General features: G+C 37.1%; 1 protein-coding gene across 4 annotated transcripts in view; it reads left to right on the top strand.

The window, feature by feature from the left end:
- The window catches only part of ESRP1 (epithelial splicing regulatory protein 1), a 102,435-nt gene that overhangs the window by 26,854 nt on the left and 48,370 nt on the right, over positions 1 to 27,211 (top strand). For all 4 annotated transcript variants that reach the window (XM_069086617.1, XM_069086618.1, XM_069086619.1 and 1 more), the window contains exons 7-11: positions 7,044 to 7,154; positions 7,303 to 7,435; positions 7,548 to 7,590; positions 10,312 to 10,613; positions 20,864 to 21,082. In XM_069086617.1, the coding sequence (XP_068942718.1) occupies positions 7,044 to 7,154; positions 7,303 to 7,435; positions 7,548 to 7,590; positions 10,312 to 10,613; positions 20,864 to 21,082 (808 nt within the window). The remainder of the gene's footprint in view (positions 1 to 7,043; positions 7,155 to 7,302; positions 7,436 to 7,547; positions 7,591 to 10,311; positions 10,614 to 20,863; positions 21,083 to 27,211) is intronic.

Raw genomic sequence — 27,211 nt, 5'->3', positions numbered from 1 at the left:
ATGAAAAAAAACTTCCTTGGTAAATAATATAATTTCTCAAGTCATTGAAGATATGGAAATGGAGATTGAATGACTTTTGGTGGGTGTTGTAACCAAGATTCATCCTTTGAGTAGAATATGTAGTACCTCTGAGGGATGATCTCTTCTCAGATTGGTGAAATTATAGAGATGATTTTTCTCTTGCATGAACCTTCCCTGGCCACCTATTCCTAAGTGAAAAATAAAAACCCACAAGAATAGAAAAATCACTTTAAACTAGATTTTAATGAGAGAAAGATCTGAAAACTTACAGGCTCACAGTCACCATTATTTTGTGCTTTATCAGTTGTTACTATTTCACAAAGGAAATAACTTTCAAAGTTATTTATGAATATAATATTATTATAAGTTATAGTAACTTTGAAATTGTTTTTCTGCTTGATATTTAAAGCCTTCTATAGTCTCACTCTCATCTGCTTTTCTAGTCTTATTTCATATTTCCCCTCTTTATTCAGTCTTCATTTAAGTCAAACTAGCCTGTTGGCTATCCTTCTTGCATATCATGCCATTTTCTTCCTCTGTGACTTTGCATAAGTGGCTCCCCATGTCTGGACTTCTCACCTCCTCCTTATAAAATCCACATCTTCTCTGTTATCACCACCGAGTATTCACTTCTTATCTGAAGCCTTCCCTGGTTTTTCTCTCCCTGTCTTTGCCCCTCCAGTTGCCACATTCATTCCCTGTTGAAATAACTTTGTATTACTTTTTATATATTTAATATTATTTCTCTATATACATGTTGAATCCTTCTAGTAAATGTCACCTCTTTAGGGGTAAGAGGGACCTTTTGTTTTTTTGTCTTCTGTCCCAAGTGCCTGGAGCTTAATAAATGCTCATTAAATTGAAAGTTAAGTGGCAATATTTCCTCTCTAAGTGTATTCAAAGCACTGGCAGTAATATTTGATTAGTAAATCAGAAATGAACCAAAGAGGGACAAAGTGTATGAGGCCACAAAGGTACTTGAAGGGAATGAAACTTCTAGATTTTTTTTTTGCTTTGGTCCAAAAACCATTCTTGAATAAGTACATTCCTATTCCTTTGAAATTTAGTTATGTCAGGTGGTGATCTACTGGGACAGTGTCTTAGGATTTAGGAGAAATGTAAGCATGCAAAATTAATAAAATACATAATGAATGATTTCCTGGTGAGTCATTATAAGAAAAGAGAGAGTTCCACCTTCCATATGTACTTGGGAAGAGAAACATTTAGGCGTGTCCCTCAGTTTTGGTGTTGAGCATCAATTTGTGGGGGGTTTTGCTTGTTTGTTTTTAATGTTATTCTATTTTTTTTTCCAATTATGTGTAAAAGCAAATTTTAACATTCTTTTTTTTGTAAGATTTTGAGTTCCAAATTTTTCTCCCTTTCTCTTCCCTAAAACATTAAGCAATTTGATACAGGTTATATATGTGCAATCATATGAAACATATTTCCATATTAGACATGTTATGAAATAAGAAACAGAACAAAAGGGAAAAAAACTATGAAAAAAATAAAGTGAAAATAGTTTGCTTCAATTTGCATTCAGACTCCATTCTTTCTCTGGATGTGGATAGCATTTTCCATCGTGAGTCTTTTAGAATTGTCTTGGATTATTGCTGAGGAGTAGTCCTAAGTCAATCATAGGTGATCTTGCACAATGTTGGCTTTTAAAAAAATTTTATTTTATTTTTAATTTATGGAGTAAAACAAGCATTTCCATAATATTGTTTAATTTAAAAGATGGTTGTACATGAAATTGCAAATCTGCTATGTACAACTTGCTATTCCTTTTAAATATACAACAAAGTCATCATGTAAATTTCTCTTTTTTTCCTCCCCCCTCCCAGAGATGGTCACTATTAGACACAAATAGGTGTGTGTGTGTGTATGTGTATATGTAAAATTATTTTATATATGCTTTTATTTATCATTTCTTTCTCTGGATGCAAATAGTGTCTTTCCACATGTCTTTTATAGTTAATTTGGGTATTTATAGTAGTCAAAATAACTTATTCATTCAAAGTCATTCTTAAAACAACATTGCTGTTGTATACATTGTTCTCTTGGTTCTGCTCATTTATCTCCATTATTTTATGCATATCTTTCCTTGTTTTTCTAAGATCATTGAGCTCATTATTTCTTATAGAACAGTAATATTCCATCACAATCATATAGCACATGTTCAGTCATTCCCTGTTGTTAAGCATCAATTTGAATTAAACCTAGCAGCAGTAAAATTTAAACCTGATGTTTTCCATTGATTGACAGTCCTAGAGATGGGACATAGCATTACAAACTCAAGGAACTGTAAGCAGGCCAGTATAGTTAGATCATAGACTACTATATAGAGGGGACAAAAGTACAAGAAGGTTGAAAGTTAAGGAGAAAGGTTATGAAGAGCCAAACAGAACTTGGTATTTGATCTTAGAGAGAACCAAATAGGTAGCCACTGGAGTTTATTGAAAAGGGCTGACAATTCAGATCTATTTAGAAAAATCACCTTGGCAGCCAAGTAGAGGATAAAATGGAGTAGGGAGAGAGGTAAGGCAAGGGGACCAATCAGAAAGCTATTGAAATCATCTAAGTGAGAGATGATGAAGGCCTGAATTAGGGTTGTGGCTGTATGAACAGAAACAAGGAACTCTGCATAAGAGATGTGAGAGTAGAAACAGTTAAGATTTGGCAGTGGATTGGATATATAGGGTGAGTGAAAGATAAGGATGACACTAAGGTTATTGACTTTAGTAACAGGGAGGGTGATGGTGCTATCAACTGTAATAATAGGGGAGTTGGGAAGAGAAGAGAGTTTGAGGAGAAAAACAATGAATTCCATTTTGGACTTCTTCAGTTTAAAACAGCGAAGGTCCCAAGAGGGTACTACCTTGTATAACCCTGGATAAGAGAATGAAGATGCCTGACTGTACCTCAGTGGAGAGACTAGGGCAGGATGTGTAGATTCAGGAATCTTCATAGAAATGGTCATTAAATCCTAGGGAGTTGATAAAATCCCCAAATAAGAGAGTGTAGAAAAAACATAGGGTCCCAGGACAGAACCTTAGTGGGCACTCAAAGTCAGTTGGCATGATATAGATGAAGAATCAGCAAAAGAGACTGAAAAGGAGCAGTTGACAGAAGGAAAATGAAGAGAAAGTGTCACAGGAACCTAAAGAGAGAAGTTCCTGGAGGAAATGGTTATTGACAGTGTCAGATGCTACAGAGGAATTAAGGAGGATGAGTAAAGGTCTTCAGATAAGACAATTAGGACACCACTGGTAACTTTGTAGAGGGGAGTTTCCATTGAATGATGTGATCAGAAGCCAGATTTCAAAGGAGTTAGAAGTATGAGAGGAAAGGAAGCGGAGGCAGTAATTGTAGATAGTTTCTTCAAAGAATTTAGCTGCAAATGGAAGGAGATATCTAGGACAATAACCAATGGGGATAATTGGATCAAGTGGGTTTTTTTTTTTTTTTACTGAAGAACCAATTTTATCCAGCTGAATACTTTATGAGCTGTGACAGTTGTTTGAGACTCTAAAATCCTAAGATTTTGTGATCATTATGTTTTTTAAATAATATTTTCTTTTTTCCCCAATTACATGTAAAAACAATTTTTAACATTCAGCTTTAAAAATGTTGAGTTCCTTTCTCCCACTTCCTGAGATGGTAAGCAATTTGATATAGGTTAACATGTGCAATCATGCAAAACATATTTCCATATTAGTCATATTGTGAAAACAGACCAAAAAATGAAACACCACAAAAAAAAAGAAAAATAATATATTTCATTCTTCATTCAGACTCCATCAGTTATTTCTCTGGAGGTGGATAACATTTTTTATTGTGAGTCCTTTGTATTGTCTTGGATCTTGTATTGCTGAAAATAGCTAAATCATTGACAGTTGATCATCATACAATATTTCTGTTACTGTGTATGATGTTCTGGTTCTGCTCACTTCCCTTTGTATCAGTTATAGTTTTCCTAATATTGAACCAGTCCTGCATTCTTGATATAAATCTCACGTGGTCATAGTGTATGACCCATGTGCTATATTGCTATAATATCCTTGCTGGTATTTTGTTAAAATTTTTTCCATCAATATTCATCAGGAACACTGGTCTATAGTTTCTGTTTTCATTCTTCCTGGCTTAGGTATCAGCACCACATTTGTTTTTTTTTAAATGATATTTTATTTTCCCCCAATTATATGTAAAGACAATTTTAACATTTTTTTTTTAAATTTTGAGTTCCAAATTCTCTCTCTCCCCTAACCCTTCCCTGAGACAGTAATCAATTTGGTCTAGATTATAAATGTGCAGTCATGTAAAACATTTCCATATTAGTCATGTTGTCAGTGCCATATTTGTATCATTTGTATCATCCTTTGCCCATTTTTCCAAATAGTTTATATAGTATTGGAATTAATTGTTCTTTAAATGTTTGGTAGAATTCACTTGTGAATCCATTTGGCTCTGCCTTTTTTTTTCCTTAGGGAGTTCATTATTGGCTTGTTCAAATTCTTTTTCTAAGATGGGGTTATTTATGTATTCTATTTCGTCTTCCGTTAATCTGGGCAATTTATATTGTAAATATTCATCCATATCACTTAGATTGTCAGATCTATTGGTATACAGTTGGGCAAAATATCTACTAATTATTACTTTGATGTCCTCTTCATTGTCGGTGAATTCACCCTGGTTTGTTTCTTTATTTTTAAGGATGAGACATGGGCATGCATGTCTGTGGGTAGCAGGAGAGGAGTAAGTAAATAGAAATTAAATTTTAGAATCGTACTCATAATGAGTAGAATTTGCTAGAGAAGACTGGATAGAATGGAATCAAAGGTACATGTAGCAGGGTTTGCCTCAGGAAGAAAGACTGCCTTTTCTCCAGAGATCTCTATGAATGAACACATAGAGGAAGATGTCTGAATGATGTGAGATGATAAGGAAGGGGGGAGAAAGAGGAGCTCTTGGTGAATAATCTCAAATGTATTGGTGAGGTCAAGTCTTCAGCTGGGATGGGAGGGGATGCTCTGGAAGGATTGAGGGGAGAAGAGAATGTTTTTAATGGCCCCTTGGAGAATAGGATAGTGAATAGAGTAGGGAAGACCAAAATGGTTTATTTTGCTACAGTGAGGGACCTGTTGACATTAGATAATATAAATTTCTAGTAGGCCCAGAAACATGGTTTTGTGATTTCCTCCAGCTCCATTCAGGAACATGTAATAGGAGGAAAGGATGTGGATCGTGGGAGTCATTGAGGGTTGTAACTTAGAAAGGTGTGATCAGTGATAGGACAAGGGGACAAGAGATAGCACAAGAGTTGAGAATATGAGCTTGAGTTGGTTCACCAAGGGGTCATTAGGGGAGGAAACAGAATGTAGTCAGTGCAGGGGGGATAATAGCCTGGGAAAGAATTGGGAGGAAGCAGAAAATGGAGGTCATGGTGAGAATGAAAGATATGTTTAGGGGTCATAAGGTATTGGGAAAGATGGAATGATAAAAGATTATGATCAGAAAAGGGAATACTTGTGGATAATGACAAGGTCAAGGGTGTGACCATCTTTGTGTGTAGTTGAGGTGGAAGAGAAAATTAGATCATGTGAATTGTAAATTGAGTAGATTGAGGAACTGGGAAGTTCTAGGGTATTTGAGGGGATATCAGTATCTCAGTTGAAGTCCCATAATAGAAGAACAGGAGGTGAGAAGGAAAAAGTAATTATGATCTAGGCACTGAATTTACTGAGGAAGATCTGGATTGTGTGATAAATTTTTATAGTGTGAACCTCAAAGGAAGAGAGGTTGCTTAGGAAAGGTGGTTGTAGGTGACATTAGAAGGAATAGTCAGACGATTCAAGGGAAGAGGTATAATAGAAAGTGTAACCTGTACAGGAAGGGGTGGTTAGAGAGAAAAAAAAATGTCATCCAGTGGGAGCTGTGTCTCAAAGATAGACATAATGAAAAAAGAAACAGGATTAAGATGAAGGGAAGTTGCTTTATTATTTAGCAAGCATTCCAGAAGACACAGTGAAGGGGGTAGGCAGATGGGAACGGCCCCACTGGAGGGCTAAGGTGGAAGATAGAGATGAGGGTTTGTACATGAGTAACTTGGAGTTTGGAATCACTGTGTATAAGGGGATGAGAGTATGCAACCCTAGAGCAGTGAATCTGGGCAGAATAGTAGTGATTAGAAAGTAGTTCATTGAGGGAGGTATAAGATTAGAATGAGATCTTTCCAAGAAGTTCACCCTCTTGGTAGATGGTGATATATTTTTTGAAACTCCTTACATTAGGCAGGAACTAGATAGTCAGAAAGCCAGGGATATCTTGCTTGTTGTGGAGAAAGTCCTGGGGGGGTGAAGAAGGAGATGGAAAAGATTTGTCCACAGAGGGCATCCCTAAGATTGATACAGTCCTGGAACAGGGCTGAATAAAGCAGCAACTCCATAAAGTTGATTCAAGGAGCAAGAGAGTCTTTCCTCCAGCTGGCATGCCCAGGCTCTGGATTTGACCCCAACTCAAGACTCCACACTAGGACTGTATTTAAAAGCTGTCCTTTATTAAAGCTGACAAGAACTGGAAAATGTACTTGAAGTCTGATCATCTACTTCTGGAAGTACCCTAGTCTAGAACTAGTAGAAAATATAAATTACTTTTGTATGGCAGATCCTCTCAGTTGAATGTAAGCCCCTTGACAATAGATACAGTGCCTGGAAGAAAATTTAATGTGGTTTCTCCATTCAAAGACAGTTGGAATGAGGAAACTTGCTATCTTAGAAATGTGCAGGCAACTCCTGTGACCCACAAAAGACTAAGAGAACATTGAGCCCTGTGGTATAATGTTACCATCTACTGAAATCTGAACCAAAAATAACTCATTCTTGGAAACACAAAGACCAGAAATTTGCTGAAGGGGAATATCTGAAATTCTTCTGTTTCTATGAAATTTCCAGGGGAGATGGTGGGGAAGATGAGAAGCATTGATGAATTTTTGAAGTATCTAAATGTCCTTACTTGTTCCACAGCAGCAAGATGGAACTGGTAGATGATAACACTGTAGTCAGGGCAAGAGGCTTGCCATGGCAGTCGTCAGACCAAGATATTGCAAGATTCTTCAAAGGCCTTAATATTGCCAAGTAAGTTTTATTTAGTTAATCTTGACTTTTAAATAACTCCAACAGGATATAATGCATCAGATAAACTTTTTTTCATTCCCCCATTTAATTCTTTCTTCTCCTTTGCCAGTCACCTTCTAAAATATATATATTTTTTTAATCCTTGTAGGGGAGGTGCTGCACTTTGTCTAAATGCCCAGGGTCGAAGAAATGGAGAAGCACTGGTTAGGTTTGTGAGCGAGGAGCACAGAGATCTTGCACTACAGAGGCACAAACACCACATGGGGAATCGCTACATTGAGGTATGCCTCAGCAATCAAAGTCCCTCCTGAGCCCTCCTGAAGTAAAGGCTTGAATGGCTATGAGATGGTGCATTCACAAAATTTGACTGTAATTTCTTTATCTTTGCTTTAGGTTTACAAAGCAACAGGTGAAGATTTCCTTAAAATTGCAGGTGGTAAGTCACTGTTCTGTGATCTTGTCATAGTGCTAAGGAAAAGATTTTTAATAGTTGAAATTCCAAAAACCTACTATTTGTCTTAAATTGCTGATTTTTTTCTCTTGATGTGGTTTTAGATTCCATGCGTAATTTCTTAAATTTTTAGATGTCGTTATTTCTTAAGGGCTAAGACTCACATATACTGTAAGCATTCAAGTCCCCCCCTTCACCCTCCCACTCCCCCCCAATTGTTTTGTTGTATGCATTTTATCTTTTCATTCTCAACAAGGCTGCTGTTCACAAAGTGTTGAGTGCCAGGATTGGAATCCAGAAGACCTGAGTTTAAATCTTGCCTCAGATACTTACTAGCTGTGTGACCCAGGGCAAGTCATTTAATGTCTGTTTTCCCACAATTTCCTCAACTGTAAAATGATGATAATAATAGCACCTATGTCCCAGGGTTATTGTGAGGATCAAATGAGATAATGTGTGGTTGGTTGGTTGTTTTTTAAGGCACTTAGCCTAGTGCTTAACACATAGTAGGTGCTACATCAAATCTTATCTTCTACAAAACAAGATTTAAAATTTGGAGAAAAGGGAAGAAATCCCTGGTACTAGTGACTCTAAATGGGTCTTTATAAGGATTAAATGATATTTTATCTGTGAAGTGAACATCTTGAAGCACTATGAAAGGTCAGAAAGGAAGGAAGGAAATGAGCATTTATTAAGTGCTTACTATGTGCCCGCTACTATACTAAGTAAGTACTTTACAAATATTACCCCATTTGATCCTCACGATAACCCTGCAAGGTAAGTGTTAACTATTGTGATGTGTATTTAGCAACTGAGGGAACTGAGGCTGGGAGAAGTTAAGTGACTTTCCCATGGTCACAATTAGTGTGTGAGGTTAGATTTGAATTCAGGCCTTCCTGACTCTAGGCCCAGTGTTCTATCTGCCTGTGCCACCTGACTGCCTACAAAGTAGGTAATATAATTATCACTACAAAAGTGACCTGATCTTTTATTTATTTATTTTTTATTTTGGATTAAAAATTTATCTCAAGGGGCAGCTAAGTGGCGCAGTGAATAGAGCACCAGCCCTGGAGTCAGGAGGACCTGAGTTCAAATCCGGCCTCAGACACTTAACACAAAAATTAGCCGTGTGAACTTGGGCAAGTCACTTAACCCCAATTGCCCTCCAAAAAGCAAAAAAAAACTTATCTCAGCCTACAAAGGGGGAAGTTGCCAACTCTTTAGTCTTGTGATTCTTAGAACATATGAATAAAGAGCTACCTTCTGATAAAGTGGAATTAGAAGTTCATTTACAAGTCTCCCCTTCCAAGGGTTAAAACAAAAGCTTAGGGCTAGGAGATGATCATCAGATCATAGATCTGAAGCTGGAAAGGGACTCCAGAGACCAAATGAAAAAGGAGAGATCACAAGACAACACAAGGATCTGTAGTTGTTCTAATCTACTAATAATTTAGTATCAACACATAAATTAAATGATCTAAAGTAACTGAATGGGCATCCTTTTTTTTTGCTTTTTGGAGGGCAGTTGGGGTTAACTGACTTGCCCAAGGTCACATGGCTAGTTTTTGTGTTAAGTGTCTGAGGCCGGATTTGAACTCAGGTCCTCCTGACTCCAGGGCCAGTGCTCTACTCACTGAGCCACCTAGCCGCCCCTTGTAAACCTTCATTCTTATCAGTAATGTACAGTTTTAAAATCTTAAAAGCACTATGATGCTGAGACTTCCTACCTATTCTTCCAGGACTTATGGCCTTTATTTTTTTGAGTGCTGAGAATGTTGTAGAAGTAAATCTAATGTGCTTCCAGGACTGAGTTGACATAGGAGTGTGAGGGCAAAGGATTCTGAAAACATACCTAAAAGGTTTCTGCTATGTTTTTAGATCCCCTATGGAAATGTGTTGCAACTCTAAAGTTTCAAAGGAGTACTCTCAATTGCCTTCATCACAGATGCCCTTTGTCTCATTCAGACAGCTCACTATGGGCTAGAATTGGGCTCCCCTATAGTAGTTTGATGTACTATGAAAGAAAAAGATTCCATATTTTCCCATGGTAGGAAGATAGAATGGGACTAGGATTTTTGTCTTTCAATGCTAATGAGATATTATTTTATTTATCTATAGACCCCCAGACTCTGAACTTCATACTCTAGGTATATGGCAAAGAAGTTAGCCTAGTCTCATACTGACACATTTAATTACTCTTGAGATTTCTTGGTATAATCCTATATGCTAAAAGGATCTATTCTTAGGAAAGTCCCCTCAGCTTCTTGGGTATTATGTCATCCCCTCTTTAAAATGAGGGCATTGGACTAAATGACCTCTGAGGGGTGCTTCCAGTTCTTAGATACATGAACTGACTGAATGCCAGGGCTGGGCTGTTGGAATAGCTGGATCTAACAGGTATTTCTCTTGAAGAGAAGAGTCAAAGGGAAAGGGACTGGTTACAGTAGGTTTTCATGAAGGCAATATTCCTGAATTAGAGAGTTATGTTGGTAATAAATAAACCAACCCTGGGAGAAAGCATGAATAGGAGAGGATTTTTAAAAGAGGAAGCAGAAAGTTAAAATTATATGATATTGTCTGCAGAAAATCCAGCAAAAGATTTGGAAATAACTATGGATTTCAGGTGTTTCCTGAAATTTTTCCCTATTCAGTTTGGTGAATTTGAAGACCTTTGTCCCTTGCCCTCTCTGTGCATTGGTTCTCTAGGTACTTCCAATGAAGTAGCCCAATTCCTGTCCAAAGAGAATCAGGTCATTGTTCGAATGCGAGGACTCCCCTTCACTGCCACAGCAGAAGAAGTATTGGCTTTCTTTGGACAGCATTGTCCTATCACAGGGGGGAAGGAAGGCATCCTATTTGTCACGTTTCCTGATGGTAGACCAACAGGGGATGCTTTTGTCCTATTTGCTTGTGAGGAATATGCACAGAATGCACTGAGGAAACACAAAGACTTGCTGGGTAAAAGATACATTGAACTCTTCAGGAGCACTGCAGCTGAAGTTCAGCAGGTAAGTGAAAAAAACATTAATTACTTTGAGTTAAATACTTCTTTTTTTTTTTTTAAAGCAATTGGGGTTAAGTAACTTGCCCAAGGTTACATGGCCAGTTATTTTATGTGGGTGTTAAGTATCTGAGGCCGGAACGGATTCCAGGTCCTCCCAACTCCGGGGCCAGCGCCCTTACTGCGCCACCTGACCACCCTGAATTAAATACTTCTTAAGGTGTAATGTGGAAGTGGTCACTTTCAAGAAGTTCATTGAAACCCAAGGGATAAAACTAGATGTTAAACCTAAGCCTTTTCATTTAGATAATTTAATTAAATGTCTAAATGCTTTGTATGAGGAAGGCACTATACTAGGCTCTGGGGAGCCAGAAATTTTTTTTAAATGAAAATTCCTGCCATCAGGGAGCTTACATTTGACTGAGAAGAAAAAACAGATACATAACTAATCTGCATACACTGTATCATCCAAAGATTGTCTATTTCTATTCACTTTATTTTTGAAAAATAACAATTTTTTTTATTTTAATTTATGGAATAAAGCATTTCCATAAGACAGTAACAACAAAAAAAAGATTGATTGTACATGAAACTGCAAAGACACTATGCACAACTTGCTATTCCTTTCAAATATGCAACAGAATTGTCATGTAAATTTTTTTCTTCCATCTCCCTCCTTCCACTTTGCCCTAGAGATGGCTACCATCAAAGACAAAGAGGGGTGTGTGTGTGTGTGTGTGTGTGTGTGTGTGTAAAATTATTCTATAAGTACTTCTATTTAACAGTTCTTTCTCTGGATACAGATAGCATCTTTCTTCATATGTCCTTTATAATTAATTTGGGTATTTATAACAGTCAAATAACTTACTTGCTCAAAGTCATTCTTAAAACAATATTGCTGTTACTGTATACAATGTTCTTTGGGTTCTGCTCATTTTGCTCTTCATTATTTCATGCAAGTCTTTCCATGTTTTTCCAAAATCATTGAGCTCATCATTTCTTATAGCACAGTATTCCATCACAATCATAAATCAAAACTTAGCCATTCCCCAATTGATGGGCATCACTTTCTTAAAGCTAAGTGATTTAGAGCTGTCTTCTACATGTTCATATGGAACTATGATCCTCAACTGAAAATTTAACCAAGGTGATAGAAACTTTCCTCTGGATCTTTTTAATATTCTGTGAACCCTAGAATAATACTCAGACTTTCTGTTTGTCATCCCTTTCTTCTGTTGTAAGTAGTTGTGATGGTTTATTCCTCAATCTATATACATCCCATCAAACTTAAATGGATTTGTGATCTAACTGCTGAGGGTACTTCAAAGGTATAGATTGCACCTTTCATCTTTCCTAGGCAATATACCAAGTGTACTGGGAGCCTTCTAGAACTTTTAATGGTAACTGAGTATCACCTGAAGGCTTGCTAGTGGTCATCTCTTACACTTGCTATGCGCCACCCCTCTTGTTCTTCTGGTCCTCTATCTCTTGGATAATATCTTTTACCCCACTAGTACACAAGTTTTTGTTGGTATGCCCTACCATATCACATGAATTATATAAAGGGTTTATTATGTGGCATTGCTGGCTTTTCACCTTAATAATACTTGAAACTATGTTTATTTTTATTTTTCAAAATAATATGTCCTTTAAAGCAGTGACTATGGTTTTAATACATTTATTATTTTTAACACTTAGTAAAGCATCTTGTTCATAGTGATATAAGAAGACATTTTGGAAAGAGACCTCTCATTACAATTCTTTTACCTTTCTAGTGCATAAAGATCTCTTTATGCATGATTTTTTTCCTTTTTGCTTTTCTTGTAATTTACCTATGATGAGAGATTTTAGTAATTCAACATACTTTTCTTGGTTCTGATGACAGTTCTTTGTGCCATGGGAAATGGTTGCATGTTAGGAAATAGAAATCTTGAATTATAAATAAATCCTGATGAAACAAAATAATTGGAGATGTTTATTCTATCATCTTAGATTGCCAACATTCCAGATTGCACATCCATTCCAAAGAGATAAATGACTGAAAACCCTAAAGTGAGTGTATTCTAGGTATTTAGGAATAAAAAACCTAGTATGAGATACCAGTAGTCCTGGAGACTTGTTTGTATGATAGAAGATTAGTAGACTTGGAATCAGAAAACATGGATTAAAATCATCCTTTGGACATTTAATACTTGTGTTACCTTGGCCAAGTAAATCCCTTCCCTATTTTGACATTCAGTTTGCTCATCTATAAAATGAGAGATTTGGGTTAGATGATCTCCAAGGAAGGCACATGGCATAGTGACTAAAGATCTAACTTTGAGTTAGATTGACCTGAATTTGAACCTCTTCTCAAGTGTTTACTAGGTCTTTGTTGTTGTTCAGTCATGTCTGACTCTTTATGACTGCTTTTTGGAGGGTTTTCTTGGCAATTCTTAGAATGGTTTTCCATTTCCTTCTCCAGCTCATTTTATAGATGAGGAAACTGAGGCAATAAGGTTAAGTGACTTCCTCAAAATCATACAGCTAGTTAAGTGTCTGAGGCCAGAGTAGAACTCAGGAAGATGAGTCTTCCTGACTCCTGGCCTGGAGCTCTTTCTACTCCATCCCCTAGGAAGTCTATCTTTCTCTGCCAAATTTAATATCTGCACAATCTGAATAACAGTAGCCTCTGTCTTAAAGGTTGTTTAGTAGGGTCAAATGTGATGATGTAGGTAAAGTGTTCTATTGATCTTAAAGTTTAGTTTTCATAGCAGCTGTTGTTATTACCATTCTAGCACTAGGATTTTGTAGTATGTTGCCATGTATTATATATAACTTGAAAATAGAGTTTAATTCCTGAAAGCCGAATAAAATTGGTCTCACTCCTTTATAGTCACACCCCTTACCTCTTGTGGGATTGCTGGAAAGCTGCAGGGCCTTAGTGTAGGATTGTGGGTTTTCATAGGACTTTCACAGGAAATAACAATTCTGACATCAGAGAACTTAACCAGATTACATACACTACATTCCTTCCCTTATGACAGTCTTCACTGGGAAGTATTGTTCTCATAATACCCTACCACCAAGGCATACAACCCAGCATATTTGCCCAGAGCTAAGATTAACAATGTAGGATCAATGTATTTAATCATTTAGTTGTCACTTTGTCATTTTTATGTTACCATCATAATCAGATATTGCTTATTAATTTCAGCTTGCTGATAGTATATAACTCTAGCATCATTTATATGCTTGTTTTAAGAGAGCTCAAGGTAGATTAGAAAGTAAGAAAAGGAGTATCCGCTTAGGAAAGAGATGTGCACATTGAATCCCAGTTCAGTATATCCTGTAATCTGTGTTGGTGTTGAGCTTAAATTGTGATTCCCATATCTAGGAATCAAATAAACAAATCACTACTTCACAGAAGTGATTTGATTGTGACCAAAAATTACGTAATGGATTTTCCAATTGCAAATAATTAAATATTAGTTGAGTACAATGGCAACAGTGTGTGTTGAAGCTGTCTGAAACCTTCCTTGATAGTATTTCAGTTGTTACCTATTAACTTTTTTTTCCTAGATCTGAAATTTCCGTGATCTAGAGAATAATTCCTGGTGAATAAACTCCCTCCACCCAGACAGATTAGCAAGTACTCTGTAATTTGTAGTCTTAAAGGGGAAGAAATAAGCGTTTATTAAGTTCTCACTGTGAGTCAAACATGGTGCCCAAGCACTTCTATTATCTCCTTTGATACTCACAAGTCTAGGAGGTAGGTGCTATCATTATCACCATTTTACAGTTGAGGGAACTTAGGCAGATGGATGTTAAATAGCTTGCCAAGGGTCACACCACCAGTAGTTGTCTGAATCTGCATTTGAACTTGGGTCTTCCCAACTCTAAAGCTATCATTCTATCCACTGTGACACCCAGCTGTCTTAAAGAGTTGTGACAGAGAACTTGTGACTTGCCCAGGGTCACCTAGTATATATCAGAGGTAGGGCAGGAAGAAGAAAGGCCTTACTGACTCCAAGGCCATCCATTATACCATGTTGACTCTCTTGATGGAGAAAATATATGATAACAAAAAGCTATGAATTCACTCTTACTTTATAAATAAAGTTGTGTTTTAACCCTCACAATACCATCTGTGCACCTCTTTGAAAATTTTAAGTTAATTGATCAAACTAATTATTTAAGAAAACAATAGTATTCATTCTCTGAAAGTATCTTTACTTAATAGGTAATGACTGATGAGCATGTTATATTAATTCAGACTCTTTGTAAGAACTTAATGGCCTCCACAGGTTGAGAACCGCAGGTATAGAGTACAAGTTTATTGTAGTCACTGGTGTCTGCTCTCAGATTCAACCCCGTATAGAAACCAGAAAAAAGATGGGATTACTCATGTGCATGGGTCCACTTTATCATGAAAATCATGTAAAATAGTTTTGTGATGGGAGGTGGGCAGCTAGGTAAAGCAGTGGGAGTCAGGAAGCCCTGAATTCAAAAATGGTCTCAGACCCTTATATGTTTGTGTAACTCTGGGCAAGTCACTTAACCTCTGCTTGCCTTAGTTTCTTAATCTGTAAAACAGGAATAATAATAGCACACTGCCTAGCACATAGTGTTATATAAATCTTAGTTAAGGTTGATACTTTAAGTACCCAGACTCATAAAATGCCTAAGGGTCTTTATGTAAATTATGAAATGAACATATTCTGAATCCCAATTCACATGGTTTAAAACTAAGTTTTCTTGTAGACAATGGATGTTTGTAGCTCAATTAAAATGTGTGTACATATAAGTAGATACATAAATATATATATATATATTTATATGAAATGTTAGGAATAGATTTCTTTTTTTTTTAATCCCTGTTTTAATTACTACATAATCCCTTCAATATATTATATAGTAATCCACAATTGGATCGTTTGTACAACTGAGCAGATGGAAAATTTAGCCACAGACACTCTTAGGGTCCTGAGTCTTCTGTGGGCTAGAGAAACCTAAAACAACTTTAGAACATAAATTTGACTGAAGCATAGTATAAACAGGCTTTTCATGAAAGGCAGCATTGGAAAAGCAGAAGTAATTCTTCAAATTCTTCCTTGTACACCTGAGGCAGGCTGTGTGATATAAGGCCTTTGGCAGGGGGAGCTTTTACTGCTTTTCCCTGAAAGGACTGCAACACTTTTGAGATGTTCTTAAAGTAACAAGGGAAATGATCTACCCATTGTTTTGAAAGACAAATACTTTTTTTTCTTTCTTTTGGCTTTGGCATTTTAGCATTTAGATCTAGGAAGAACCTTAAAGGTGATCTAATCCAAATTCTTCATTTTTGGTAAAGAAACTGAATAGAGGTGAAATGATGTTCCTTTGGGCACATGAATGATGAAATGACAACCCTGGGGTCCCAACCAGGATCCTGCCTTCAAATGGAATGTTTTCTCCTTTTTGTCTTTCACTCTATTGACAAGCTGTGTAATATAATGGCTACTGTGCTGGACTTAGTCATGGGACATGGGTTTGGATATCACCTCACAATCTTAGCAGTTATATGATGTAGGTAGGTCATTTGACCTAAGAGTGGTTTCCTCATCTGTGTAATTGGCATGATGACACTTGTATTACCTGCCTCAGGAGGTTGTTATGAGAAAGGCTTTGTTTTCTTTTAACTTCTTATTCTGAATTCTAGTATACTATGTTAGGTAAAGAAATAATTTCTTTCTGGTCTTCCCTCTAGTTTCTTGTGTGTTATTTTTGTTTTTAATGCTTTAGTGACCCTATTTTCTTTCTTTCCTTCTTTTTTCCTATTCTTTTTTTCCTCTTCCTTTTTTTAATTGGGGGAGGGGCAACTCTATGGGTCCCTTTCTTCTTTCTCAGTATTGCTTTAATCTGAGTTTCTCTAATGATTTGTGGCATTTTTTCCTTGTGGCTGTGGATAGCTTGGATTTCTTCCTCTGAGAACTGTTTGTTCATAAAGCCTTTTACCATTTATCTATTAGGCAGTGGGACTTATTTTTGAATCAGAGGAAAGGAGTTTGTAAACTTTTAAGTGTTGTTAGTCTGAATTGTTTCATTACCTAAATGTTGAATTAGTGGGGTGGCTAGGTGGCTCAGTAAATAGAGCACTGGCCCTGGAGTCAGGAGGAACTGAGTTCAAATCCAGCCTCAGACAATTAACACAAAAACTAGCCGTGTGACCTTGGGCAAGTCACTTAACCCCAATTGCCCTCCAAAAAAAAATGTTGAATTAGTAATTTGTATACCTTACTGCCCTGTCTTCTCCTAGATCAATATGGTGTCATTTCTTCCTTTTTATACACTAATGAACACTTTTGGCCACATCCTTTCTCATTTCAACATCATAGCTGATTCACTTCTCCTCCCTTTATTTCTGCCCTAGATTTATGTAATTATCTTCCCACCCTCTCTTGGTTCCCCAAGCAGTTTCTTAGGTTATATTGTCATCATTATGTTGAGGAGGCAACCTGACAGGTTGAGTGAGGGTGGGGCAATGTGAATGGGAGGTTCTTTGGCCCTTTTTCTCCTGTGAGTCAAATAAGCACAACTACCTCCATTGCTCTCAGAATTTAAGAGGTTAGAAACTGCTAGATTGATAGTCTCTACTAGTGATTAACTGGGACTGCCATTACCTTGACCCTTCGGGGCACGAAACTTGCTTGGGGGGGGGGGGGGGTTCAGAAGAGCCTTCCTAAGTGTGAAATAGTTTTGTATGGACAAACAGATGTATCCTTTGAGTAAAAAAAAAAATACACGTAGCAGTTTTGCTCTGTATTCTTTCTAGGGTCATCTCTTCAACTGTCCTCATCTGTCAAAATTAAATAGAAATTAGAGTCCTCTTGTTCCACCATCGTAAATTCACCTTAAAAAAAAAAAAGAAACCTTTTCCATTCTCTTTGTAATGACTATTAAATGTAAATTGATCACTATACTTGATATACACAGTTACTTTCAAATGCTGTGATGGGTGTATGGAATTTGTTCTACACTCTCTCTTTTTTTTTTTTGCTTTTTGGAGAGCAATTGCGGTTAAGTGACTTGCCCAAAGTCACATGGCTAGTAAGTGTGTCAAGTGTCTGAGGCCAAATTTGAACTCAGGTCCTCCTGACTCCAGGGCCAGTGCTCTATTCACTGCACCACCTAGCCGCCTCTATTCTCTTTCTTTCTAAGATGTGATACTTCTCTCTTTCATTAGGTTAGAGCCCTTGTTTGGTCAGAGGTTTCTTTTTAGGATATTCACTTTTTGGGGGAGGGTAGGGGGTGTAAGAAAGGTTTAGAAACTTCAGAGTGTTCTAGGGGAGTAAGAATGACTATTATCAATTATTGGTCAATTTTGAGCCTATAAAAACTTGTCTTTAGTATACATTCCTAGCTATTATAATTTCACATGAAATAATGTTTATAGATAGGTATAAATCAATACGCATTTATTATATGCTTGCTATCTGCCAGGCACCATGCTAGGAGCTGTGGTTATAAATATGTGCAAAACAATTCCTGCCCGCAAAGGGCTTATATTCTAATAGGGGTGACAATATGTGTGTATACATATGTACATACACAAAAGAATAGACAGAATATGTATAAAAATGAATACAAAGTACTTTTTTTCTTTTGTTTTTTTGAATTTTAATTTATTTACTTTTAGTTTACTACATTCAGTTCCACAAACTTTTGAGTTCCAAATTTTTCCCCCTCCCTCTCCTCCTCCCTTCCCCCGCCATAGTGGCATGCAATTCAATATAGGTTCTACAAATACCTTCACATTAAATATTAGTCAATTTGTAAAGAAGGATTATAACCAATGGAATGAACAATGAGAAAGAAGGAACAAAACAAAAATGAGAGCAAATAGTTTGCTTCAATATGCATTCAGACTCTGTAAATCTTTCTCTGAATGTGGTAAAGTAGTTTTTTCAAGTTAATTAACATATTCATTTTAATTTTTTTGAGGGGAAGGTAGGGCAATTGGGGTTAAGTGACTTGCCCAAGGTCACATGGCTAGTTTTTTGTGTTAAGTGTCTGAGATCAGATTTGAACTCAGGTCCTCTTGACTCCAGGGCTGGTGCTGTATTCACTGTGCCACCTAGCCACCCCCATTAACATTCATTTTTTAAAATTTGAGTTCTAAATTCTTTCCCTCCTTCTTGCCCATCTTCGACCCATGGAGAAAGCAAGCAATATATCAGTTATACATGTGAGTCATGCATTTAGCCATGTTGCAAAAAAAGGAAAAAAGAAAAAACAAGAAACATAAAGTGAAAAAAGTATGCTTCAAACTGCACTCAGTGTTCATTAGATCTCTTTCTAGAGGTAAATTGTATTTTTCAGTATGGGTCCTCTGTAATTGTATTGATCAGATTAGCTAAGATTTTTGCATTTGATCATCATTAAAATATCACTGTTACTGTATATACCGTGTTTCCCCGATAATAAGGCCTATCCCGAAAATAAGCCCTCCCCTTACTGTGTAAGATTCCTCTAGAATAAGCCCTCCCCCGAAAATAAGCCCTATTGAGATTGCTACTGTAGTGAAGGTGATCCCCTGCGCTACATGCTACATTACGGTACCCTCTGTATGCACTGTCCCCCCCCCCTGGGTGAAATGCATGCCACGCTCCGAGCTGTATCCAATCAGAGCTGCAGCAGTGAGCGCGTCATCCTGTTCTTCCCCAGTGATTTGCTTGCTGGTGCCATTGAGAGCAGTGCCACGGAGGAGAGCTGAGGCAGGACAGCATAAGCCCTCCCCTGAAAATAAGCCCTCTGGTGTTTTTCTTTCCAAAAAAAAAAAATTAATAAGACAGTGTCTTATTATCGGGAAAACACGGTAATATTCTCCTGGTTGTGCTCACTTCACTTTGTATCTGTTCATGAAAGTCTTCCCACTTCTTTGGAAACCATTATGCTCATCATTTATTGTAGCACAGTAGTATTCTGTCATAATCATATACCACAATTTGTTCAGTCATTCCCTAATTAGTTAGTATCCCCTCAATTTCTGATTCTTTGTCACCACAAAAAGAACTGCTATAAATATTTTTGTCCATATAGGCCCTTTTCTCTTTTCTTTGCTCTCTTTGGGATACAGACCCAGTAGTGGTAGTGCTGGATTAAAGGGTTATACAGTTTGATAGCTCTTTGAGTATAGTTCCAAATCGTTCTCCAGTATGGTTGGTACAATTCACAACTCCACTAACAGTTTAGTGTACCTATTTTTCCACATCCCCTCCAGCATTTTTCATTTTCCTTTTCTGTCATGTTAGCTAATCTGTTATGTGTGAACAGTGGTACCTCAGAATTGTAATTTGCATTTCTCTAATCAATAGTAATTTAGAGAAATTTTCCACATGATTATTAATAGCTTTTATTTCTTCTGTGAAAATTATCTTTTCATATCTTTTTAAAAGCCATTTATCAGTTAGGGAATGGCTTTTTGTTTTGTAAATTTGACTCAGTTCCCTATATATTTGAGAAACAAGATCTTCATCAGAAATTGACTAACTTTTTTTCCCAGTTTCCTGATTTCCTTCTAATTTTGGCTGCATTGGTTTTGTTTGTAGTTAAAATTATCCATTTTACTTTGTCTTTTATCTCTTGCTTAGTCAAAATCTCTTCCTTATCCATAGATCTGGCATATAGAATTTTTCATGTTCACATAATTTGCTTATGATATCACTCTTTATGTCTAAATCATGTACCCATTTGACCTTATCTTGGTATACTGTCTGAGATTTTGTCTATGCCTAGCTTCTGCCAAACTGCCCTCCAGCTTCCCCAGCAATTTTTTTTTCAAATGATGAGTTCTTACTGCAAGGTTGTTTTGAGGTAGGAGTTTCCTGGTAACTGGGGGTGGGAAGGAAAAAGCCTCATATGGAAATTATGAAGGATTTCAGGGATTCCTAGAGATAAAGGTGAGAAGAGAATATATTTTACTCCATTATACAGGTTTGGAAACAAGATGTGTATCATACATGAAAGTCATATCTCATAGATGTGTATGCAGGTGCGCGCGTGTGTGTATGTATGTATACTACATATATCTTAAGATAGTGTCAATGAAAGAAATACATTCTAAGTAAACAGACCTAGAAAGAATACAACTTAAGTCAGAGTTCAGTTAAATTGTAGTGGAAATTCATACAATACAGCTAGTTGGGGAGAAGGAAATGCGCCAACACAATTATTCTCAATGAAAGAAACAAGCATAAGTCTTTTGTCTCACAAACATTTGTTTTACTTCACATGCAGGTGCTGAATCGGTTTTCTTCTGCACCCCTCATTCCACTCCCAACTCCCCCAATCATTCCTGTACTACCTCAGCAATTTGTGACCCCCACCAGTGTCAGAGACTGTATACGTCTAAGAGGGCTTCCTTATGCTGCCACTATTGAGGACATACTGGAATTTTTGGGAGAATTTTCCAGTGCTATTCAAACCCATGGAGTTCATATGGTATTAAATCACCAGGTAAGTTGTTCATTAGGAAAAGTATAATCTGATAATCTAGAATGTTGAGGGGACCCATCAAGGGCTTTTATAAGCAAGCATCAGTAATATCCATTAACTACATTTGAAGAGTAACTATCGGAAGACCTTACTCAGAAATGAGCCATTGAGAAATGCTATAGAACATTCAATACATTCATATTGAAGGAAATAGCTTAATTTCATTTCAAGAATAGTGAAGATGAAGATGTATTTTTTTTCCTCTTCTAAGGTCCCAGACCCCTGAAATCTCATCTGTGGACCCTAGATTAAGAATCCTCTGCTCTACAACCAGAGTTACTAATCATTAGTGATCTTTCATAGAATATGGAGAGGGAATTAATTTTATACTTATTCCTGGTCACCTCACCAATTTAAAAAGTCTATCAGTCAGTCAACCAGTACATACTATGTTCCAGTCACTGTGCTCAGTAAGGGGATATTAAGAGGCAAAACATGGTCACTTGCCTCAAGTAGCTTCCACAAAAATGGGGGAAGACAATGTGTAGAAAGCTGTGCTTACAAGATATAAATATATAGTATGAATAGAAATAATATTGGAGGGAAGTCAATTTCAGTGGATACCTAACAAAAATAAAGCAAAAATAGTCCTTTGCCTTCTAAAAGCTAAATTGCACATACTGATACCAATATATATTTTACCTGATATGCAAATAAATAAGCCCAACGTATGCAAAATAATTAGAAAGGAAGTGTTTTGTTCTTCTTATTTGTATCTCCAGTGAAGTATGTGGTACATAATAGGCTTGTTGACTGATTAATCTGGGTTAGGAAAAGGACTCTACCAATTTGAAGGATTAGGAAATGCCTCCTGGAAGAGGTAGCATTTTAGCAACTTTGAAGAAAGCTAGGGATTATAAAAGGTATAAAGATGAAGAGAATTTATTTCAGGCATTGAGGGACAGTTTTGTGCTTGAATATGGGAACTGAGACTGTCATGGGGAAGGGGGAGGAGGAGGGTGGCAAGGAGATGGCAAGTAGGCAAAGTCCCTGGAATCACTGAGCTAGTTGTATTAATCTGTATACAGATTGTCGAAGATAAGGACTGATTTTGTTGTGTCCTGATTGAAACATACAGAATATACTGTAATGAACCCCTAATGAAGAAAATTAAATTATACCTGAAGTTGTAAAAAACTATTTTTTGAAATTAAGATCTGTTTCCTAAATGAAATCTTTTTCTGGATTTAATCCCAGAAGGAAGGGCACTTCAGAATAAACTTGCTTCCTCATCCACATGATAATAATAAATGTTGGTGAAATATGACCCCCCCAAAAAAAAACATGAAAATTCCTTTAGATTTACAAATCACTCTTTGTAATAATAATAATAAATTCTAAAGAAAAACTTGGTTTAGTCATACTCTAGAGAAATATTTCTCTGATGCAGAATTTATTTATTTATTTATTTTTTAAGGGAGCAGGGTTTAATTTAATACATTTCAACCGGGAAGGACTCCCATGGGAGGCACAGCCTTCAGAAGCCATTACATAAGTTGTTTTGCATAAAAACTGAAAGTCCATAGAGAAGACTGGGAGTGCGGGGGGGAGGGGAGGGGAGGTGAAAGGCGGGTAGGGAGACATCTGGTCAGAACAACAGGTTCAGACTCCAGGTGGTTTGGGCTCTGATGCAGAATTTAAGAAAAATTTGTAGATTAAAATAAATGTGTAATATCCTGTGGTTTGTTGAGATAATTTTTAAATTTTAAAACTTTTTGACTAAAGTGAAACTTTATGATCCATGATTATTGTAATATATGTCTTCCTCTATTATTATTATTATTTTTATTTTTTGGAGGGCAATTGGGGTTAAGTAACTTGCCCAAGGTCACACAGCTACTCTGTGTGTGTGTGTGTGTGTGTGTGTGTGTGTGTGTGTGTGTGTGTGTCTCTGTGTGTGTGTTAAGTGTCTGAGGTTGGATCTGAACTCAGGCTCCAGGGCTGGCGCTCTACTCACCTAGCAGCCCTTACTATTATTTTCAATGATGTTTTCTAATATGACCTTAGAAGCCCCATCTCCCTTGACCTTCAATTGTACTTGCCTTGTTAGCTGCTTCTTATCTACTTTTTTCACTCTTATTTTTAGCTTACTGAGCATGGATAAAGAAAGTAAATTAATTGTTATGACTTATTTAGCATGAATTCATATCTAGATTTATATGGGTCCTTTATATTATGCCCTTTCTGCCCCCATTCTTGGTAAATATCTTCTCTTCTTGACTAAGATAAAACCATTCAATCTCAGCTCTACTTTCATCCTTTCCATTTTAAAATGTCTTCCCCTATTCTTAACTGCTATCCTCCTGCCTCAGAAATATCCTTTTTCCTTGACAAGGCTAAACTACCTCTTTACTTAAAGGCTTGAACACACCCCCTTTCTTTCTTCATCTTCAATCTCATGTTCATTGACAACTTCTTTTCTACCTACAAACATATTCAGTTATAGATAGAGAAAGTATTTAAGTGCTTAATACATTACCAGGCACTATGCTAAGCACAGGGGCTATAAAAAACAAGAAAATGAGATAGTCCTATTCTCAAAGAGCTTACATTTTAATAGGAGGAGACAAGCATAAAGTGGATCTGGAAAGTGGAAGAGGGGATTGGGCAGAAAGGAAAGAGTGTACCCTCATGGGGGCTAGACTGCTAGTATGGAGGCGGAACAGGCTGGAGAGTAAGTCAGATGCGGTCCATGGGAGTGTATTCTGTGTTTATGTTTTGTTTTTTAAGTTTTCTTTTCACCTACTGCTCCCTACCCGGGGGGAGCCTTTTATCCTTCCTTTTTCTGCCAAACTTTTTGGGAATCATCTATACTGGCTGTCTGCCTCCAATTTTCCCATTTGTTTTAGCTTGTGTCTTACAAATGCTACAGAGATGTCAGAGAGGATTAGCACTAATAAAAGGTCATTAAAATGCTTCTGGGTAAATTAGATATTGATAACTGCCTACAGAACCAGGAAGCCTTGATTGAGTCGTGCCTCTGACATGTACTGGCTATGTGATCCTGGGTAAGTCACTTACTGAGTGCTGCAGGCCAGTCTCTTAAGACTTGTCAGTTGTATGGACCATGCTGCTCTGGGAAGTGGCAAAATAATGGATTAAATTATTCATCTTTATGCACTCTCATTTTTGTCAAGCTGGACTACTAACTTAACATTCTGTCTTATATTCCACTTATCCTGTCCTTCCAATATCCCTTGTTTCCTTCATAGAATAGATCGTGCTTTCTTTGATTTTCCCCTGACCTTTTCCAATTGTTTGTGTTCTCCCCCCTGCCCCAAAAACACTTTATATAATTTTGTATGTTTCTCTGTCTACATGTTGTATTCTTCTAGCATAGCAGTTTTTAACATTATTATGTCATGAACCCTTTTGGTAGACTAGTGAAGCCTTTCAATCCCTTCTTAGAATAATCTTTTTAAATATATAAGACTTTTAAAAAATTATATTGAAATAGATTTATCAAGATATTTTTTCAAAAGAAGGTCTGGGATCCAAGGTTAAGAACCTCTGCTCTAGTGGAATGGAATGTAACCCATTTGGGGCAGGGAGTCTTTTTTTTTTTCAGTTCTTACTTATTATAAAAAGCCTTATATTAGCTGCTTCATAAATGATTGTTGAATTGTAAATCACGTAAATGAAACATGCCAAAGGAAGAGGTTAAGATGTTCATGAAAATAAATAATTATAATTCTGGTGCTTAATTTATAAATTTACTAGGAAAAGTATCACCAATTTTGAACCCTAGTTTGAATCTGGATCTTTTTTTCTCCTCATATATTTAGCATTTAGTAATAGCAGTGAAGCCTGTACACCCAAATTAACAAGCATTTATTAAGTATCTAATATGTGCTGTGCACTGTGCTAAGAGCTAGAGTTACCAAGAAAGGTGGAAACAGTCTCTTTTCTCAAGGAGCTCACAGTCCAACAGGGGGGGAAGTTTGATAACAACTACATGCCAACAAGTTATATAGCAGATGAAGTGAAGATAATCTCAAAGGGAAAGTACTAGTGTTAAAATGGATTGGGAAAGGCTTCTTGATGAAGGTGGGATTCTTAACTGTGACTAAAATGGAACCAAAGAAATGAGGAAGTGAAGATATAGAGGAAGAGAATTCCAAGCATGGAGGACAGCCATTGAAAATGCATGGAGGGGGCAGCTAGGTGGCACAATGAATAGAGGAACAGCCCTGGAGTCAGGAGGACCTGAGTTCAAATCCAGCCTCAGACACATAACACACAAAAAAAAAACTAGCTGTGTGACCTTGGGCAAGTCACTTAACTCCAATTGCCCTCCAAAAAGCAAAAAAAAAAAGAAAATGTATGGAGGCAGGAGATGGGGGGTCATATCCAGGGAATAGTAAAGAAACCAATGTCACTGGATCACAGAATATGTGAAGGTGAGTAGGGTGTAGGAAAACTGGAAAGACAAGAATGGTCCAGGTTATGAGGACTTTTAAAAGCCTGGGGGTTATATTTGATCCTGGAAGTAATAGAGAGCCACTGGAGTTTATTGACCAAGGTGGTGACATGGTCACAGACCTTCACTTGAGGATGATCAGTTTGACAACTGAATCAAAGATGACTGGAATAGAGAGAGACTTGAGGCAAAGAGAAAAGCAGAACCAGAAAATGAACAAAAAGTGATAAAGGCTTGCATCAGAGTGGTGGCAGTGTGAGAGTAAAGAAGGAGGCTCATGATGATTCGTTTACTTTAAAACATGCAGCAAACCAGGCAAAAAGTCTTTAGGGTGTTTGTATAGACAAAAATCAGAATGAGATCTGGCTGTTTGTGTTAAACAGAATAGAAAATGCTCAAATATGTGCTGAGAGTGGTCTTTTGAATGAGATTTTTGAATGTGTAATTATGCTTGTAGAAAATGCTGAAACATGACTCATGGTAAATTGTCACACAAATAGTTGTTTCTTACTTTCGCATTGCCATATAGACTTTTCTTGGAATTTTACTTCAAAATTCCCTAGTGTGAGGATTTTAAGAGTTACTAATGCTACTCAGAACCACTTAAAGTTAGTTTATTGTGTCTCTGATTTCCCCTGCAATAATTGTCCAGAATGATTATTTTCAGGCAGTTAGCTTCAGTGCTTTAGAGGTAGCTAGATGGCTCTGCGGATAGAGCACTAGGTCTGGAGTTAGGAAGATCTGAGTTAAAATCCAACCTCAGACACTAGCTGTGTGACCCTGGGCAAGTCACTTAACCTCTTTTTGCCTTAGTCCACTAGAGAAAGAAATGGCAAACCACTCCAGTATCCTTGCCAAGAAAACCCCACTGGCTGTATTGGCGTGCTATGGTCCATGGGATCACAAAGAGCCAGACATGACTCAGCAACAAAAAAAGGCTCCAGTGCAATGCTTCACTCACCCAGTCAGTCAATCAGTCGACATTTATTAAGTTCCTAGTATATCCTAGGCACTATGCTAAACGTTGGGAATACAAAAAAAGATAAGATAGTCCCTGTATTAGAGCTCACAATCGGGGGGGGGGCAGGGCACAAAATGAAAATAACTAAGTACAAACAAGCCATATTACAAGACAAATTGGACATACTCAATGGAGAGAAAGGAGTGAGAATTAAGAGTCCTGGAAGGATTTACTGGGGAAGATAGGATATTGGGTGGAACTTGAAGGAAGAAGGAGGAAGAGATGAGGAGGGATAGCATTCCAGACCTGGGAGACAGCCTGAGGAAATGCCTGGATTTTAGAGATGGACTGGCTCATTCAAGGAACAGCTGTGAGACCAGACAACTGTTTAAAGAATGAGCACCCTTTATAATGAAGTATATATGATTTTTAGTGCTCTATAGTTGCTATCAAAAGAATACATGAAGGATCTTGGATTTGAACAGCATGAGAAACTCCCAAGATGGAAAATCCCTTCCACCAAAGGAGGAGATAAATACTAGGGAGTGCTAGGCACATAGCCAGGGATATATAACTAATAAGTGTCATGAGAACAGATGGGAACTCAATTCTTCTTACTAAGTCAAGTGATCTACTCTTTTTTTTTTTTTGTTAAGCAATCAGGGTTAAGTAACTTGCTCAAGGTTACACGGCCAGTTATTTCTGGGTG

The sequence above is a fragment of the Petaurus breviceps genome, unplaced genomic scaffold (assembly GCF_028583685.1).
Source record: "Petaurus breviceps papuanus isolate PSGF00001 unplaced genomic scaffold, PetGlider_PUasm1.0 179, whole genome shotgun sequence".
Taxonomy (NCBI): domain Eukaryota; kingdom Metazoa; phylum Chordata; class Mammalia; order Diprotodontia; family Petauridae; genus Petaurus; species Petaurus breviceps.
This window is presented reverse-complemented; position numbering and strand designations above follow the sequence as displayed.